The sequence below is a fragment of the Tupaia chinensis genome, unplaced genomic scaffold (assembly GCF_000334495.1).
Source record: "Tupaia chinensis unplaced genomic scaffold, TupChi_1.0 Scaffold000624_1, whole genome shotgun sequence".
In the NCBI taxonomy this organism is placed as follows: domain Eukaryota; kingdom Metazoa; phylum Chordata; class Mammalia; order Scandentia; family Tupaiidae; genus Tupaia; species Tupaia belangeri.
The window spans coordinates 1,559-21,180 of NW_006160144.1; the positions used below are offsets into that span (position 1 = coordinate 1,559).

Below are 19,622 nucleotides of genomic sequence, written 5' to 3' on the forward strand. Positions count from 1 at the left end.
AGTGATCAAACAACATTTCAAATTACTGAGAGACTACTTAAAAGATATTAGGATAACTGTATAGCTATTAGAAAACAATGTAAAAGTAGACTTCTACCTCCTATCATATGTAAAATCATAAGAATATAAATAAATGCTTTTTTTCAAATAAAAAAATTTGCTATAGGGTGTGTGCATTGGCCAGAGAAACAGAGGAATAAAAAGAAGTGAAAATCAGCCCTCCAGGGGAATGATCCACTACAATCCCTTCTCTGTTTCTCCTTTCGGGGTTTTGGGCAAGCATGCACAAGCTCCCAGTATGTTTTTCTTTTCTTTTTTCTTTTTTTTTTTTTTAAAAGAGATTTTTTGCTTTGAGCACATGTGCTTGGGGGGGGGGGGGGGCAAAGCCAGAGTCAGAGAGACAGAAAGTGAGAAGTCACCCACCAGGGGAGATGGCACTAACACAATCCTTCTCTTCTATTCTCTGCCTAGGATCTTGAGCATGCTTACACACATACCCAACTTGAGTTTCAAGCCACTGGGTCCCGGACTCAAACCACGTTGACCCTGTAGGAGTCCAGCAACATAACCACTGCACCATCTGCTGTCCCTTCCCAGCCTATTTTTCAGGTCACAGGGTCTGTGACTAGAATCACACAGTCAGCCATGTGGAATCTAACTGCCTTAACCACCACACCACTGGCTAGCCCAACAAATACTTTTGTAACTTTCTAGTGGTAAAAGGCTTTTTAAACATGACATTAAAAATGTGAACTACACAGGAACATTAAGAGTAATATAAAACCCATAAGTCATAAAGGAAAAACAATGATAAATTTGAGTATTTCAAACTTTTTTACTTCTGAATAAAGTCAACATGAAGTTAAAAGACAAGGTTACAAACAAGCAAAAATATTTACAATAGGAATGACAATGAGCTGAAAATCTTAATAAAGAATGTGCTTCCATCTGCCCATTAGTAAGAAAAAATATTCCAACAGAGAAATAGGCAAAGGATCTGATAGCATTGCAAGAGAAATCTAAACAGCCACTAAACATTTAAAAAGATGTTTAATATCACTAGTGAAGAAATGCAAGTTAAAACAAGATATTTTTCTCGCTGATAAAGATTACAATGATAAACTTCAATATTAGCAAGATGTGCAAAACTTGGTAATCTCAAACTGCTAATAACCTTGTACTGATTTAGGTGATAACATTTTGAGATAAACAAACTATGCAACTCAAGAATTACAATTTGGGAATTGATCTAAAGGAAAAAACGCATAAGTACAGAAGTAAATAAAAAGGCATTCATGATAACACTAATTATAGAATACAGAAGTGTACGGGATATTGATTAATAGTGAAAAATGAGGAAATCTATTATGTACACATCCATGAGTATACACATCCAAGAAAGCTCTAGAAATACATGCCTACTATACACTTTAATAACAGTTCTTCTGGAGGGAACTATCTGAATTGTAGAGCTTTTGTCATCGGCATGAATCCCTTTATTAGGATTAACTATCAAACATTTTCATTTCAGAAAATGAAACAAACAAACAAAAAAATGATCCTGCCAAGTGAATGTTGTTTGTAAATCCATGCGCAGAGTCCACATCAAGATCAGCACTCTGCACCCACCACAGCACTGTGACACGCCCACCGCAATGCTCTCGTTTCGTGGGGGAGTGTATCCCTGAAGCTGAAATACGAAAATCATTCTTTCATATACTCAATCAACATCTGCCCAGAGCTGAAAAAAAATTCTGAGAGATTTTTGCTATAGGACACATGTGCTAGCCAGAGAGACAGAGAGCGAGAAATCACCCCCCAAGGGTGATGGTCATACTAGACCCTTCTCCTTCATTCTCATTTCAGGATTTTGAGCATGCACGCACATGTGCCCAGCGTGTTTTAAGCTGCCAGATCTGGGACTTGAACCATGGTCGGCCACATGGGAGTCCAGCAACATTACCATTACTCCCATCTGCTGGTCCAAAGCTGAAAGATTTTTAAACATTTCTGGAGAGATGGCAGGAAAGCTTATATGAACCAACTCTCCCTTGGAAAACAAGGATAAAGACAGGATAAAATAAGGAAAAATGAAAACAAAGGTATCTGCTATGGCAGAAGAATCAGGAACATAAAACAGATAAAAGAAGCTCATGAGTTTACCTACAACTTAAGGGCACCTGCAGGTCTTGAGTTTCACTTCCAAAGCACCAACATCTGTCAAACAGTGAACTCCATCCAGGCTAGGGAAGCCAACAGGAGACCCTTCCCACTTCAAGCAGGGCTCCCAAAGGGCCACACTCTCAGTGGCAGAATAAATCAGAAGAAAAATCCCCCTACCTTCAGGATGCTACAAGAAAGCTACAATAGCAGGGCATGGGTCACTGGTTCCTCTGAGCAATGGTAATACAATTCAAATAGTTTATGGTGGTTGAAACAAACACAATAAGCCCATCAAACAAAACAAAAGCCATTAATGCAATAGTTGAAGTAGTAACAGAGAGGTAAAATCTATAGGCAATGGAAGAAGCAAATAAAACTTCTTGGAAAAACACATCTTCATCCCTGACCAAAGCAATCGCACAAGTAATTTTTCAAGACCAATGAGGAGCACACAGTTAAAAATATGAAGCAGATGGGACCAGCAGATTGGTATAATGGTTATGTCACTGGACTCCCATGTAGTAAACCGTGGTTCTAGTCTAGGACCCAGCGGCTTAAAATTCATGCTGGGCACGTGTGCACATGCATGCCTGCTCAAAATCCTGAGAGGAGAATGGAGAAGGGACTGCGACATGGCCATCCCTCCTCGTGGGTGATTTCTTGCTTTCTTGCCTCTGTCTCTCCAGCAAGCGAAGGCACCCTATAGTGCTAAAAAAAAAAAAAAAAAAAAAGGCAGGACCAGCAGGGGACACAGTAGTTAAGGTGCTGAAACCCACATAGCTACATAGCTGACTGTGGTTTGAGTCCTGGATTGAGTGGGTTGAAAATCACGCCAGACATGTGAGTGTGAGTGCCTAAAATCCCAAGAAGAGAATAGAAGAGAAGGGACTGCAGTGGCATAATGGTTACATTACTAGACTCCCACATATTTGACCGTGGTTCAAACCCCAGACCCAGAAAAAAAAGGGGGGGGGGAGAACCAGCAGTTAGCGTAATGGCTATGTCGCTAGACTCCCACGTAGTCAACCGCGGTTCGCTTCCCGGACCCAGTGGCTTAAAACTCACGCCGGGGCGTGTGTGCACATGTGCCCAAGATCCCGAGAGGAGAATGGAGGAGGAGGGAATGCGGCGTGACCATCCCCCTTGGGGGGGTGATTTCTCGCTTTCTGTCTCTATGTCTCTCTGTCAGTCTGGTGAGTGCACGCACCCTATAGCGAAAATCTCTCCAAAAAAAAAAAAAAAAAAATCCCAGACCCGGTAGCTTAAAACTTACACTGTGCACATGTGCATGGGTGCCCAAAATCCCAAGGGGAGAATGAAGGAGAAGGAACTGCGGTATGGCCTTCCCCCTGAGGAAATGATTTCTCATTTTCCATCTCTCTGTATTTCCGGCAAGCGCACATACTCTATAGCAAAAAAATCTCTCTCTCAAAAAGAGAAGGAATTACAGTGTGGCTGTCCCTCCTCCCAGAGGTGACTTCTCACTTTCCCTCTGACTGTCTCTGTCTCTCCAGCAAGAGCACATACCCTATGGCAAAAAATCTTAAAAAAAAAAAAAAAAGAAAAGAAAAGAAAAGAAAGGTAGCAACAGCGTATAAGAAATAAAGCTATGAGCAATTACTAAGAAAAAGAGGAAAAGATGAATCATAAACAATTTCAGATACCAGAATCATGGGACACACAAAAACAATTCTGTCAGGACCAGCATTAGTGTAATGGCTATGTTGCTGGACTCCCAAGTAGCCGACCACGGTTCGAGTCCCGGACCCGGTGGTTTAAACTCATGCCGGTGCGTGTGTGAGAATGCTCAAGATTCCAAGAGGAAACGGGATTGCGGCATGGCCATCCCCCTGGGGGGCGATTTCTCACTTTCTGTCTCTCTGTCTCTCTCTGTCTTTCCGTCAAGCGCATGTTCCCTATAGCAAAAACGTCTCAAAAAAACCCACAGTTCTGTCTAGTAGATTAATAAAAAATAAGATAGGGTTTTAAATATCAATAGGAGACATAAAATTGAAAAAAAATTAACAAAAAAAGCATTAACAATAATTAATTCAATAAGGTTCCAACTGCAGTGGCACAAGCAAGAGAACATCTCTGTGTGATGGCCAAGGCCACAAAGGAAGGCCACCCCAGTCTGAACAGGACAGGTATGGTGGCACACATCGGAGGTCCCAGCTAGACTGGGTAGCTGGGACAAGGAGGACCACAATCTGGCAAGACTGTCAAAAACACCTCCTCTCTCCCTGCTCCCTCCTATTCACAAACGACCTCTCTCATTTAAAAAAAAATAAAAATTCTAACAGGGCTTAAATTAGAGATAACAAAACAGAGAATCTGGAAACTAAAAAGCAAGAAGTTATGCAATATGAAACATATAGAAATGTAAAGAAAATATTAAAAACAAATCAAGAGGCCCAATGATAAAATAAGATATTCTACAATAAATATGGTTCATTAGGATTTCATAAGAGGAGGAAAAGAACTAGACAAAGATATATCTGAAGAGATAATGGCTAAAAATTATCCACAACTCGTGGAAAAACATTGGTAAACTCACAGATTCCATGTCCAATGATTAAAAAAATGAAAGAAAAGATAGATCATAGTGAAACTAGAGACCACAGATAAAAATTTTAAAAGCATCCAGAACAAAATAAGCAGGTACCTTCTAAAGAAACGATGGATAAATGAAAGCTTCCTTCCTTCTTATTTTCTTTTTCTTTTAATGGTAAGCGCTTGTGCACATAAAAAAAGAAAATGGGGACAGAAGAAAGAGGGCAGGGGTGTATCATCCCTTGCAACAGCTTCTAACACCAGGTAAGAGAACAGTGAGATCAGTTTGGTGGCTATAAGATTATCCCATTTCCCTCTTAAAAAAACAAAAACAAAAACAAACTCAGTAACATACTTCTTTTTTTTATTTTTGGAGAGGTTTTTGCTATAGGGTGCGTGTGCTCGCCAGACAGACAGAGAGAGACATAGAGACAGAAAGCGAGAAATCACTCCCGGGGGGATGGTCACGCCGCAATCCCTTCTCCTCCATTCTCCTCTCGGGATCTTGGGCACACACGCACACGTGCCTGGCGTGAGTTGTAAGCCACTGGGTCCGGGACGCGAACCGCGGTCGACTACGTGGGAGTCCAGCGACATAGCCATTACGCTAACTGCTGGTTCCCTGTAACATATTTCTTTAGAAAGGGCACAGTCAAGGACACTAAGAAAAATACTACCCAAGTGGTAGGGAAAAAAAAAAAAAAAGACAATTGTGGGAGAAGAGAAAAGCTTTCTTCTGATCTGATAAAATACAGACTGAGGCTCAGCCACACTGGCACAGCAGTAGGGTGTAACTACATGGTAGCTGAGGCCACAGGGGATGTCTGGGTTAATTTTCCAGCACAACCCAAACAGGATAGGCACAGTGGCACATATCTGTGGTCTGAGCTAACTGGAAGGCTGCTAACTAGAAGGCTGGGAGGTTAAGACCCGGTCAAAATTCTCCCTTTCTCTTACTTTTTTTTTTAAATGAATGGAAATATTTATACCACACAATGGCTTGGAGATACTGAATATTAGAAAAGCCATATTTAAAGTAAAGAGCTTTTCTTTTTTTTTTTTTTTTAAGAGAGAGATTTTTTTGCTACTGAGTACAAAAATGCTCACCAAAGAGTCAGAAACAGAAAGCAAGAAATCACCCCCTACAGGGGATGGCCATGTCACAATCCCTTCTCCTCCACTCTCCTCAGGATTTTGGGCACACATGCACACACATGCAACCAGTCTGAGTTTTAAACTGCTGGGTCTGGTACATGAACTGTGTTCTGACTAGTGGGAGTCCAGTGATGTAACCATATGGCATCTGCTGATCCTGCAAAGAGCTTTTTAAAAAGATGAAGAGAGTAACCCAGTAAAACATAAAGCAAAAACTAATTTAAGTGTATGAAAAAGAAACAGACAACTTCCCATGGTGAGAAATACGAATACCTCTATCTCTGTAATTGATAAACGGCCAAAAATCTACATACAGAACACTACGATCAAGATAGCTGACTTAATGGACAAACCGATCCATTTGTTTAGGGACGTGTACAAAGACAGTTAACTCTAAGGAAAAGCAATTATGATTTCCATAAAACCGGAAGAGTGACTGCCTTTAAGGTTGTGGACAGGAGCAGGTTTCCAGAGAGCTGGAAATGATTTGCCTCTCATATGTAATGATTACATGGATTTAACATTATAATGATTTTCTGGAAGTTTTTAGTGAAGGGCCAGATCAAAATACTTTAGGCTTCTCAGGGCACATCTCTCTCTTGTCATATATTATTTGTTTGTACAACACTTTAAAAACCTGAAAATCCCCCTTAGTCCACCTTAGCCGTGGGCTGCAATTTGCCAACATTACATGAAAATGTTCATGTCTTATATGCTTTTGGTGTATTATTACTACATTTAATTAAAAGTACAAAAGAACCATTTATGGGGTGGGGGAAGGCGAAAATAATTCTTTATTCATCTGTTCTTCCATTTCGAGAAACAGTTTTAAGCACCCATTGTGGGTTAAACACAGTCTGGGTGCTAGAGACTAAAACTGAACAAGATATTATCACTGGCATGTCAAATAGGGGAAACCAGTTAAAATAATTACACCCTTATATAACGAGTACTATGAGAGATGGAAACAACAATAAACGAAACAAAGTCCCTGCTCCCATGGGATTGGCGTACCAGTGGGAGAAGATGGGCAATGAGTTAATTACTTAGTTAAAAATTAAAGTATGTAAATTATTAAATGAAAAGGTATTACAATTTTACCACACACCAATGACAATGAATGATCTCCAACTCAAAAATACAGACAAAGCACACACAAGTAAGGCTGAAGGAAAGGTTCTAGACTTGAGAGTTATACACCGTATGATTCATTTCACACAAAATACAAAACAGAAAAACTCAGGACAGCGGCTAACCCTGGTGGTGGGGAGGAGGCAAATAACTGGAAGGGAGCAGAGGAGGGACTTCTGTGGGGCTGATTATATTTTGTTTCTTGTACTGGTAGTTTGTGAAAATTCATCAGGCTGCACACATAATATAGGTGTATACTTCCATATGTCTAAATATGGAAATATGAATCCATTTTTAAATATCAGTTTATATCAAAATCTACATAGCTGGACATTGGTGCATCAATAAAACATGAAGCTCTTCAAGGCTAACCCCCATGGGACAGTTCCGGGTCGGAACCCAGAACCCCCGAGTAAAGCAGGCACGCTTGTGCCAATCATCCAGTACTGGCTGGGGGTGAAGCCTGGTGTCGAGACTCTGTTGGGGTGTTAGCTCTCTCACTTGCTCATGAAAGAAGAGAAATAAACTGAAAGCACACAGCACATGCAGTAATCCTTTGATATCTGTGGGGGACTGGTTCCAGAATCCTAGCAAATACCAGAATCCTTAAAGGCTCAAGTCCCTTACAATTGACCCTGTACATCTGCAGGTTCTGCACCCATGGATGTGGAGAAAATCCAATCAGCAGATGCAGAAGAAGAATCTCCCATTGGTGGAATCCACGATGCAGAAGCTGCTGATATGAAGGGCTGAGTGTGCATGTGTATGTGTAGGTGAGGTGGTGATAACTAAGGACGTATAGTATAGGAAGCCGTTGAGCAGTACTGAGCAGAGGAGTAGCAGGATGTGTCGTAACTGTTTTTTTAAGTTTATTTCTTCCTCCCATGAGCAAGAGAAAGAGTGAGTGCATACCCTAAAGGGTCTCAATGCCACAATCCACTCCTAGCTTCAGTTAGCCCCAGACATGGACACACACATGCCCAGAATACTCACGGATGTCTCTGGATATGAACCTGGATCTGTGTCACGAGGGTCACCCTGACAGAGAGCTGCATTCCACCTCTGCACTAACCAATGAACTTTTCTTTCTTTTTTCCTTTCTATTATTTTTCTAAATAATTACTTTATTTGAACTTTATTTATTTATGTTAATACGACCAGAGAGAGACAGAGCAAGAGTGAAAACAAGAGAGAAAAAGTGAGAAAGCAAGCCTCCAGGTTCAGGACTCAAACCACAGTAGAAGGAATAGTAAGGTGGGGGCTGGCAGCTGGCATGGTGGATAAGGAGTGCTGGAATCCCACATGGCTGACCACGGTTCGAGTCCTGGACCTGGCGGCTTACTTTCTTACTTTCCTTCTCTTTCTGGGTCTCTCTCTGATCAAATTAAAATGATGATGATGATGGTGAATAAAATTAAATAATTATTTTAAAAAAGAATAGAAAAGTGACCAAATTCTACCATTTTAAAGGAAAGAAAGAATTCTCTAATGGATTAGATTTAAGGCATCAGGTTATGATCTGAAAAACTGAATGAGGGGCCTGGCAGGTGGCATGGTGGTTAAGGGCACTGGACTCCCACATAGCCAATCTTGGTTCGAGTCTCAGACCTGGTGGCTTGCTTTTTCAATTTCTCTCTCTCTCTCTCTCTCTCTCTCTGTGTGTGTCTCAATGTGGTCAAATTAAAAACATAAATAAATAAGTAAAGTAAAATAAAATAAAATAATTCTTTAAAAAAAACTGAATGGGGTACACCGTCATTTACCAGGACAAAAACAGACCAGTGTGGTGGTGTTGCTGCAGTTGTTACTGCTCTGGCAGTGAAGGGGAAGCAAGTGTTCCTTTTTGGACATATTGAAGTTCAGGCTGTGCATTAGAAATAGAAGCAGAATCATTAAGTAGAGTTGTACACATAATTATCAAAGAAAGCAGAACCCAAGTGAAGGGCTGACAAGGTCATTCATCCCAAAAGGTGGATTGTTCTTTTCTGATTGCTTCTATTTTCTCAGTATACCAATAAAGTAAGGACAGCAGTTGAATCAGAAGTAGTATTTGCTGGAGGTTTGCAGGAATTGACAAAAATGTGAAATATTGGGAACCAGCAGTTAGCGTAATGGCTATGTCGCTGGACTCCCACGTAGTCGACTGCGGTTCACGTCCCGGACCCGGTGGCTTAAAACTCACGCCGGGCGCGTGTGCGTGCGTGCCCAAGATCCTGAGAGGAGAACGGAGGAGAAGGGATTGCAGCGTGACCATCCCCCCTGGGGGGTGATTTCTCGCTTTCTGTCTCTATGTCTCTCTCTGTCTGTCTGGCGAGCGCACATGCCCTACAGTGAAAATCTCTCCAAAAAAAAAAAAAAAGTGAAATATTCATTGGGAAAGGGACCTAAGGAGAAATACAGTAGGACTGGCAGATAGCTGGAGGTGCCTTGAGGTTAAAGGTCATGACTCTAAAGCGAGAGCAGTCAGCTGGGTATGTATGTTTCTCCCAAGCACACTGAGCTGCCTAGAGACAGGTGAGAAAAAGATATAGAGAATTAGATTTAACAGGGCTGGGCTCTTTCAAGCAAGTATGAAAGAGAGAGAGTAGAGAAAGAGAACCAAGGGGTATACACAAATCAGTGATTCTAACAATGAAGCACAAAATCCAACTTAGGAGAAAGAGCCTCCTTGTGCAATGAAAAGAAAGAAATACTCAGTCCCTAGTTAACACCTAATATATACTTAGATTCACATAATGATGATGAGACCTAGTCACATGCATACAGTTGGCAGAAACTGATCAACTGAGCATATCTCTTTTGTCTTCCGTTAAAATTTGACCTAAATTGATACACGATAGATGGGTGGCCACGCCATCAAAAACAACACTGATACATTCTACAAAACGTATCTGTCCCAAATAGATAACCTATAATCCCTAATCAATCCCATTTGATATTTTTTTAAACTAATTGGTTTAAATTTTTTTCTCTGTTAACAAAGAGAGACACGGGCCTCCTCAACAGTTATCACCTCAACCTACCCAAACAGATCTGTATGACAAACACGTCTAACATTTTAAAATATGGGAAGGATGACAAGAAAACAGCAAAATCACTTCAAGCTATTTTCATAAATTTAACTTATGTTTTTGTAAGTGACTTAATAATCCAGTCATCTTAACAACTGCATGCTTTTATAAGACAGCAGAGCAGAAAGAGGTGCATCTCAAAATATTTAAACAATATAGAAGCCTGAACTCGCTTAGCAGCAAAGCAGTACTATCTGATCTACTAGGGCAAAGAAAAACCACTTTGCTAGACAGAGATCTAGGATGAAAGCTCCTGATCTCAGAGACCCCACCCCACAAGATCCCACCTGAGCAATACCTGAGCTATTAGTGGACGAAGTATAATCCTGAGTACAAGGTCTTGTATGATACCAACAAACTGCCCAAAGACACTGAGTAAATGAACTCAAAATCCTACATTAGCTAGCTTGGGAATTCTCAACCTCGGTCCTGTGACATTTTGGACCAGGTAACTCTTTGTTGTAGGAGGACTGTCTTAATGCTGTGGGCTCTTTACCAGCAGCCCTGGCCTTTGCTCAGTAGATGCCTATGGCATCATCTCCCCTCGCTCTAGTTGTGACAACCAAAACTGATTCCAGATATGGATAAATGTCCCCTGAAGGGCAAAGCTGCTAAACCAAAACTGAGAACTACTAGTTTGTATATAATGTTATTCTCAAGCCTTTTGAGCTAACTCAGAGGCTAGAAACAAATCTATCTCAAACTGCAAACCATTAGCTCTTCTATCAGCACCCTAAGTTTAAGTCCTACGGATAACTCAAATGCCAGGTACCAATCAAATTTTATTTTGTGGGGGGGAGAGGTTTTTGCTTTAGGGCATGTGAGACAGAGAGAGACAGAGAGACAGAAAGCGAGAAATCACCCCCCCCAAGGGGGTGGCCACGCTGCAATCCCTTCTCCATTCTCCTCTCAAGATCTTGGGCACGCATGCACACGTGCCCGGCATGAGTTTCAAGTCATCAGGTCTGGGACTCGAACCATGGTCAACAACATGGGAGTCCAGCAACATAGCCATTATGCTAACTGCTGGTTCCCCCAACCAAGTTTTTGAAAGGACAAAAGTTAGTTGAAAGAACACCTAAGTTAGGCAAGGATAAAAACCTAATGCTTAGACTAGAATCATTTTCTTGACAGACCACTGAGTTAGAGGCTTAGAGTGAATTTATTACACTGAGAGAACAGGGTCAGTCACTGTAAAAAGTTGATATACCAATGCAAATGTGAATCTAGGTACATGATTCATAGGTAATACTTAATGAACTTTTCTCCCTAATGCCTCAATCCCCACTGGTAATTAATGGAAGAGAAACTTTCCTTGAGTGTTCCTGCACTTCTCGTCTCCTACAACAGGTGTCAAATTCTCCAGGTGAATGCTTACCGGTAAGGGATTGGATAAGGAATGTTGCGGTGAGGATCGTGCAACTGGTGGAACACTTCTGCCAGGGCTGGTTCCTGGCCCGCTTCCCCCAGCAAACTGGCCAACAGGGAAAAATGGATATGAATAATTCAAACAGTACTATGCTTGAGATAAGGAGTAAAAGATTAGTACACAAACAGGTCTTAATTACATCTGGCCCCTTTTAAATCAATACATCTCATTCAAGGGAGAAAATACCACATAAGTCAAATTATCTTATCTTTTCAACAAGATTTTTAAGAAGGAGCTCCAGCAGAAATGTACCAAGATATAAAGAAAACATGGCTAGAAAGCTAAGGTACACATGGTTCTAAAAGGACATGAGAGAATGTTTTCCCTTCTCATCTCAAAATAGCTTTCCTTTCTTGTCTCAAAACACACGAAGCAGAAACACAGTGGTGCAGGTGCCAGTGTCTTCTTTAGTGCCCACTAACGATGGCCCGTGAGCTCACCACATGGTCCACTGGACTAAAGGGAAGAGGACAAAAGAAGAGTCCAATTCATGCCACCTCAATCTTTGTTAGACACGAAACCTCATCTGGCCAAGAGAAAAATCACCTCATTTGTGAATTCTTATATCATCACAGACAAGACACGTAATTTAATTAAGGCAGTCAGCAGCAGTATTGAGAGATAGGGCAACATCAGACTGGTGAAGATGGGGAGGAAGGGGAGCAGAGCACAGGAAAGACACAATATTGCTTTCTAGCACCTTAAATGAATACAAGGATTTAAGTTTTTTTTAAAGATCACTATATAGTTTTTTCCAAAAATTTAACTTACCTCAAAGTAATCACTAATTTTATGTCCCCTAGGAGTGCCTTTCCCTGAAAATGAAACCAAAGTAAGTACAGTTTTTCCAGTACACATGAAAACCATCATTCACTACAATGTACTATGTACTCAATACACAGCCTTACTGCACACATTGCTATAAAGTCGAGGGTCAGCTTCACTTTTAACAAATCAGCCAAAAGGCCTGTACTCTATGAACAGGCTATTTCCTCGTTAGTAAATGACTGAACAACCAGTGAAAGGAAGAAATATACACACACACACACAAAATCTCTCTTATATATAAATATACTAATAAAATTTATGCCATAACTGTGAAAGAAAATAAAGCTAATCTATAATCCACACCATGATCTTAGAGAATGAAGAATTCAGAACAAACTCATCAAAACTAAAGAGCTGATTCTATTTCGCACATAGCTTTGTATGACTGTCACTTGGGAGAATTTTCCTCCCAAAAGACAAAATGAGTTATCTATAGATTTAAAAAATAAGGATAATATAGGACCAGCAGATTGCATAGTGGTTACATCACTGAATCCCCACATAGTCAACCATGGTCCGAGTCCTGACTGCAGCAGCTTAAAACTCACACCCAGCGTGTGTGCCCAAGATCCCCAAAGGAGAGTGGAGAAGGGACTGCAGCATGGCCAACCCCCCTATCGGGTGATTTCTCACTTTCTTCCTGTTTCTCTCCGTCTCTCCAGTGAGCACATGTGCACTGCAGCAAAAAATACTCTCAAAAAAAAAAAAAAAAAAGAAAAGATAATGCAAAAAGACTGACTTCCAGTCCTTAGAACAGTAGGAGGAAAAAGCTAAATCACATATATTTTTTCTTTGATTACATGAAAGTATCTGGCATTATAACCATTATTTTCATAGACAAATTCGAGTGGATGCCAAGGTTCAACTAGTAACTGCAATGGAAGAATAGTGGGTGGAAAGGACAGCAATGTAAATAAAACCATTTCTAACTACCTATTATTAACAAATCACTAACTACGAGTGTTATAAATATAGTTAAAACTCCAGCATAACCTCTTTTCTGTATTGTATGTGCTTGGTCTAAAGAAAAACCTGTGGCAAGATTATTGACTTACAACAAGGAAAACAAAAGCCCCCAAAGAATTGACCCTGTTTTGTTAAGTGTGTATCAAATGGCAAGTCTATAATAACCTGCTATTCCCATAAGATATACAAACCTCCTTTGTTAGGAAATGGTGTACACAAACTAAATATTTCATGTGAGTTAAAAAAATTCTATATAGGGACTGGCAGGTAAAGTGGTGATTAGAGCATTGGACTCCCACATGGTCGAACACAGTTCGAGTCCCAGATCTGGCAGCTTGCTTTCTAACTTTCCCTCTCTGTTTCTGGTCAAATTAAAAAAAAATAAAAAAGGAATAATAATATATAAAATTAAATAAAATCATTCTTTAAAAAAATTCTATAAAAATTCAGCATTTTTATTGGTATGAAATTATTACTACCTTGGCTAGTTTCATATGGTTCAGCTTTTCTTTTCCGATTTCGCTGGTCATTCTGCTTTTTCTCAGGAGTCTGTTAAATACCATATATGTCACAGTTAGCATTTTGGTACAGTTTACACATTAAGGAAAAGAGCATATGCACAAAATACCAAATATATAAAAAGATTTAGCTGGTGCAGAAGGGGACTGAACCAGTGTCCTGCTCTTAGAACAGAGTAAGAGGAACTGTACAGGTTCTAGAACCAAACCTCTACACAAGTTTTGGCCAACTGCCTGAAATATCAGAGCTTCACTTTACTCATCTGTAAATCAGAGTGGCTACAAGACTCAAATAAGATTATTCGAAAAAGCACAAAAGTAGAACAAATGTCTACCATACATGAGCTCTCAGACAACTACTGGTAAAATATTTCTGCTTTAAAAGAACTTAAATACATCTCTTTCTTCCAAAAACAAGAGAGTGATTCAATCAAGCAACTAACTCTAATTTATTAAAAGTGATCTGAGTGCAAAAAAGGTAAGACTTAGATCTACATCATGTAACTAGGTTATTTGCCCCCAAATCTGATCTTCTATGTAAGCAGGGGAACAAACCAGAAACACCTTCAAATTCTATTACATAAGTTGTCAGCCAGTGACCTCTGTTGAACAACTAACAAATGTTAAATTAAAATTAAAGGGCACCTAAGCTAACACAGTTATAATCACAAATCTCTGTCCTTATTAAGAGACAACTATACAAAATAATAATGATTTTTTTAAAGATGAGATCTATATATTATAATAATAAAACATCATCAGGGTTGGGGCTAGCAGGTGGCATGGTGGTTAAGGCAATGGATTCCCGCATGGCCAACCACAGTTTGAGTCCCATACCCGCTGGCTTAAAAATCACGCTAGGTGCATGTGACCAAAATCCAGAGAGAACAGAGGAGAAGGAATTGTGATGTGGCTATTCCCCAAAGAGGAGTGACTTCTTACTTCCCCTCTCTGTTTCTCTCTGATGAATCCATGGGCCCTGTGGCAAAATCTAAAAGTAAAAGCCATCAGGGTCACATGCTAGCTGAACCGATGGAAGAGCATACAGCTCCAAGGGGAGTCACTGACACAGACTACACAGTGCCCCTGGAGTTATGCAGTACTAGCTCCCAGACTAAAAGTGTGGAAATATGAAAAAACTTGCAATGGATGTAGCTTCTTACCTCTACTTCTTTATCACTCAAGGACCCCACACTGCACAAGCTCTGGTTGGAAGACTCACTATTGAGTGGCCCCTGGAAAGGAAAAATAATAATAATCAAAAGAAATTTTAATTTCAGATGTACAGTGAAAATGAGAAAGAAGCCAGCTGATTCTGATGTTTTAAGTCCAGTCAGAGAAACTAAATATTAACTGCAACACTTTCAAGCCAACTTGCAAACACTCAACTACGGTACCTTACCCCTCACATTAAAATTCTCTAACTATTATTACTTTCATCTCTTTTGCCAGCCAACTAGGAACTCATAGGCAGATTTCCTTTCTAGAGTACCTCCACATGTACTGAATTCATTCTTAAAGAAAAAAAAGCATGAGGAACCAGTTCTAGTCTCTTGTATCATAAGAGAAGTATCTGAAAGTTGAGAAATAAGGGAATATGTTAAGAGTACTTTCTGAGGAGTGGTTGGGGGCTATAAGGAAGGAATAGTTTTGCTAGCCATACCTGATGGAGGCATGAATACTAGCTTAAAAACAGTTATAGGAGATTTAAAAAAAAAAAAAAAAAAAAAAAAAGGAAAGAAAAGAAAAGAAAGAAAAAAAGAGCAAACAAAAAAGGATGAGCAGATGGAATGCAACAGTTATGTTGCTGGACACACAGTCAACTGCGGTTCGAGTCCCAGATCCAGTGGTTTAGACTGGAGGAGAAAGGGTTGCAGCATGGCCATCCCCTCAATTTCTCACTTTTTGTCTCTCTGTCTCTGTCTTTCCAGCAAGCGCACACACCCTATAACAAAAATCTCTCTATAAAAAAGAAATTACAGGAGATTGACTATCCGTATAACAGCATGAGGAGCTGGCCTGCTCTTGAGTGAGAAATGGTGTAAGATGTACAAGGACAAGATTTCAAGGCCTCCAGAAATGGTCCAATGGTCAAACAGCAAGTGAAGAAACAGCTACCAAAGAAAATTCAATGAAAATACCATCAAAGTATTTGCTTTGGCAGCACATATACTAAAAATTGCAACAAAAATACCATAAAAAAGTACAAGTCTGTGGTATCTGAACAAAGACCACACCTCTACATCTCTGCTAGGTTCCAGATTGCTGCAGCCCAGAACGCAAGGCTCTCTCTTCCTCCATCCAAACCCCAGGCCTCCTTCCTGGTAGAAGCCTGTCAAAGTTCTCATCTCCTGCAGGTGAAGCTAAACCCAGGCAAGCAGCATCAGAGGCAAACAAGTTCATTCCTCTGCCCAGGCCCTAACTTGCGGAAGAGAGGCTCTACCATAAATGTGGCACACTGAGCACACTGAGAAGCCAAAGGCCCTTTTACCTGGCTCATCAAACAGTGGCCCCATGACAAGTTAAGCTGCTGGCATGCCTCCTCCCTTCAGCTCTGCTCCCAGAGTTGAAGTGTCACTCACTCACAGAAAAGCATGCCATTGCCCCCAGACCTATCTCCAGAACTCTAGCTCAAACACTGTACCTCAGGGAAGAAGCAAGGACACACAGTATCCCAAAGGACCTGACTACATTTGCAACGGAGTGTGGACAAGTTTAACACTCAAAGGTTTTCTGAAGAATAGAGGTTAGAGATTCAACCGGGAGACTCATGGATGTACTGAAGACACAATGGAGTACCTGGGCAATACTGGCATTTAACACCTGGGCGTGGTCACAGTAAGAGAAGAAGAAGAGCCCTACCAGTAGCAGTCAGCACAAAATGACTGCAGACATCTTAAAGTGTCCCTCCCAGGACCAGCCAGTGACATTCTGGTTAAGGTGGTTTAATACCACATGGCTGACTGCATGGTTGGAATCCCAGACCTCAGCAGCTTCAAACACACACTGTGGGGAACCAGCAAGTGGCATAGTGGTTAAGCCACTGGACTCTCATGGAGCCAAGGGCGGTTTGAGTCCCAGACCTGGCAGCTTGAAACTCACACTGGATGCCTGTGCACGTGTGCCCAAGTTCCAAGAGGATAATGGAGGAAAAGCAAGTGCAGCATGGACATCCCCCTGAGGGATGATTTCTCACTTTCTCTGTCTCCAGTTAACACACATGCCCAAAAGCGAAAAGCTCTCTTAAGAAAAAAAAGAAGAAAAACCATGCTGAGTGTGTGTGTACACATGTAGGCCCAAAATCCTGAGAAGAAAATGGAGCAGAGGGGTCACAGCATGGCCATCTCTCTGGGGAGGGGGTGGTGGTGATTTCTCTCTCTCTCTTTTACTAATAGAAGAAGAAAATAAACTTATTAAAAAGAATTAACCAAGGGATTCAACATAAGAGCTTAACTCACAGGATAATTAAGCAAACTTGAACACAGATCTACTGAGACTGGGTAAGCCAATCAAAAGAAAATAAAATTGAGCAGTTACGAGAACATGCCTCTTGCAAAGGACCTCCTTCATCCCTCTCCAGAAAAGAAGAAACACAAGAAGCAGTGCCTGGTGCAGAGCCCAAATTCCTACTTCATGGATGTGAAGTGCCCAGGATGCTATAAAATCACCACAGTCATAAGCCTTGCACAAACGGTAGTTTTGTGTGTTGGTTGCCCCACTGTCCTCTGCCTGCCTACAGGAGGAAAAGCGAGGCTTACAGAAGGATGTTCCTTCAGGAGGAAGCAGCACTAAAGGCATCCTGACTCAAGATGAGTGGGAAACCAGCCCAATAAACAAATTTTGGATGAAAAGAAAAAAAAAAAAAAAAAGCACTTTGAGGAAGCTTAAATAATACTTTCACAGGACCAGCAGATGGCTTAATGTTACGTTGCTGAATTCTCACATGGCCAACCATGGTTCAAGTCCCAATCCCAGAGTCTTGAAATTCAAGTCAGGTACTTGTGCATGCATGCCCAAAACCCCGAGAAGAGAATGGAGAAGGTATTGTGGTGTGGTCATCCGTCAGGGGGATGATGTCTCCCTTTCTATTTCTTGACAAAATATCTCTCTAAAAGAAAACAAAATTGGGACCAGCAGTTGGTGTAATGGCTATGCCGCTGGACTCCCATGTAGTTCGAGTCCCAGACCCAGTGGGTTACACTCATGCCAGGCGTGTGTGTGTGCGTGCCCAAGATGCCAAGAGAAGAATGGAGGAGAAGGAATTGCAGTGTGGCCATCCCTACTGGGGAGTGATTTCTCGCTTTCTATCTCTCTGCCTCTCTGTCTTTCTGGCGAGCGTACACGCCCTATAGCAAAAACCTCTCCAAAAAGAAAAAGAAAAAAAATTAACAACTTTCACTATATGCCTTGAGATAATTTTGTAGTAAATTGCAAATACACAGAACACTAAAGCTAAGATAGAAATGCTGGGCCAGCAGGTGGCATGGTGGTTAAGGTGCTGGATCCCACATGGCCGACAGTGTGATTCATGTTCGAGCCTTGGTAGCTTAAAAAAAACGCCAGGCAAGAGTGTACATATGCCCAAAATCTCAAAATAAAAATGGAGAAGGGACTGCAGTGTAGTCATTCCCCCTGGGGGTTGCTTTCTTGTTTCTCTTTCTGTCTGTCTGTTTCTTTCTCTCTCTCTCTACAGAGCACATATGCCTAATAGCAAACTAAAAAAAAAAAAGTAAATGCTAGCACCAACCCTTTACCTGTGAAGGAAGCCCATATAATCTAAGAAAAGTTCATAGAAATAGAGGCCAACAGTTAATCTTTTAATCCTATAAAAGTTTAAATGTCAATATTTGCTTAGTTTCTGAAGTTTTCATTTCCTCTTTGGACTAAATAGGCAACTTAATATGGACCAAGGGCCGGGTGACAAAAACCATAGTCTACTGGACAACAGGGCTGGAGTCACTTAGTCAGCCACAGCTTCAGATACATGGTTGGCCTGAAACATGAAGATATACAGGTGCCCAAGGTCCTGAGGTCCTGAAGGGTTAGGGAAAGGTGATCACAGCATGACAAGACTGATGAGGTGCTTTCCCCATCCACCAGCCCCATGTGCATAAGCACTCTCTTAAAAAGGGCTAGGGGGACTCTTGAGAATGAAGGACAAAAGTTAAGCTTCAGAGCCAGCCAGTGGTTAAGGTGGGTAGATCCCATATGGCTATGTGGTTCAAATCCCACACCTGGCAGCTTGAGAAACATACCAGGCACATTTGCAAGTGTGCCTAAAATCCCAAGAGGAGAACAAAGGAGTGGGGTAGTGGTGTGGCCATCTCCCCATGACTGCCAGCTAGTGCTTTCTCATTTCACCTCCCTTTTGCTCTCTCTCTCTCTGGCAAGGGCATGTGCCACAGAGAAAAAAAAAAAAATTAAAGTTAATCTTCATTGGGTATATAGAGCACAATGGACAACAGGGTCAAACTACCCTACACTTCATTTAAGAGATGCTCCACTGAGCTTCATGGCCTGGTGGTTTAGGCAGTCAGATCCCATGTAGTAGACTACCTGGTTCAAGTTCCAGATCTGGGAGCTTAAGAAAACAAGCAGGGAATATATGCATACATGCCTAAATATCCCAAAAGGAGGGAGAGATGAAGAAGAAATTGTGGCATGACCATTCACCATGGAGAGTGCTTTCAACTCTCCCTCTATGTATCTGGCAAAAATAAAGAGGGAGTGGGACCAGCAGTAGCGTAATGGCTATGTAGCTGGACTCCCATGTAGTCGACCACGGTTCAAGTCCCAGACCCAGCAGCT

General features: G+C 41.2%; 2 protein-coding genes across 3 annotated transcripts in view; one reads left to right on the forward strand and one right to left on the reverse strand.

Annotated features, from left to right (window-relative positions):
• Window positions 1–1,269: 1,269 nt before the first annotated feature.
• Window positions 1,270–19,622, reverse strand: part of LOC102484392 (serine/threonine-protein kinase tousled-like 2) — a 47,475-nt gene continuing 29,122 nt past the window's right edge. The window contains exons 3-7 of one of the 2 annotated variants that reach the window (XM_014591839.2): window positions 14,978–15,049; window positions 13,776–13,845; window positions 12,274–12,317; window positions 11,452–11,547; window positions 1,270–1,690 (exon numbers count right to left, since the gene is read on the reverse strand). In XM_014591839.2, the coding sequence (XP_014447325.1) occupies window positions 1,523–1,690; window positions 11,452–11,547; window positions 12,274–12,317; window positions 13,776–13,845; window positions 14,978–15,049 (450 nt within the window). In that variant the 3' untranslated portion in view covers window positions 1,270–1,522. The remainder of the gene's footprint in view (window positions 1,691–11,451; window positions 11,548–12,273; window positions 12,318–13,775; window positions 13,846–14,977; window positions 15,050–19,622) is intronic. The other variant, XM_014591838.2, reaches the window with a different exon arrangement.
• On the forward strand, window positions 17,352–17,660 carry LOC106736055 (40S ribosomal protein S27-like). The gene has a single exon (XM_014591840.2). The coding sequence runs from the start codon at window positions 17,358–17,360 to the stop codon at window positions 17,604–17,606; it is 249 nt and encodes an 82-aa protein (XP_014447326.1). The 5' UTR covers window positions 17,352–17,357; the 3' UTR covers window positions 17,607–17,660.

Coding starts and splice junctions, on each gene's coding strand:
- LOC106736055 (XM_014591840.2), top strand. CDS start 17,358: ATGCCTCTTGCAAAGGACCTCCTTCATCCCTCTCCAGAAAAGAAGAAA.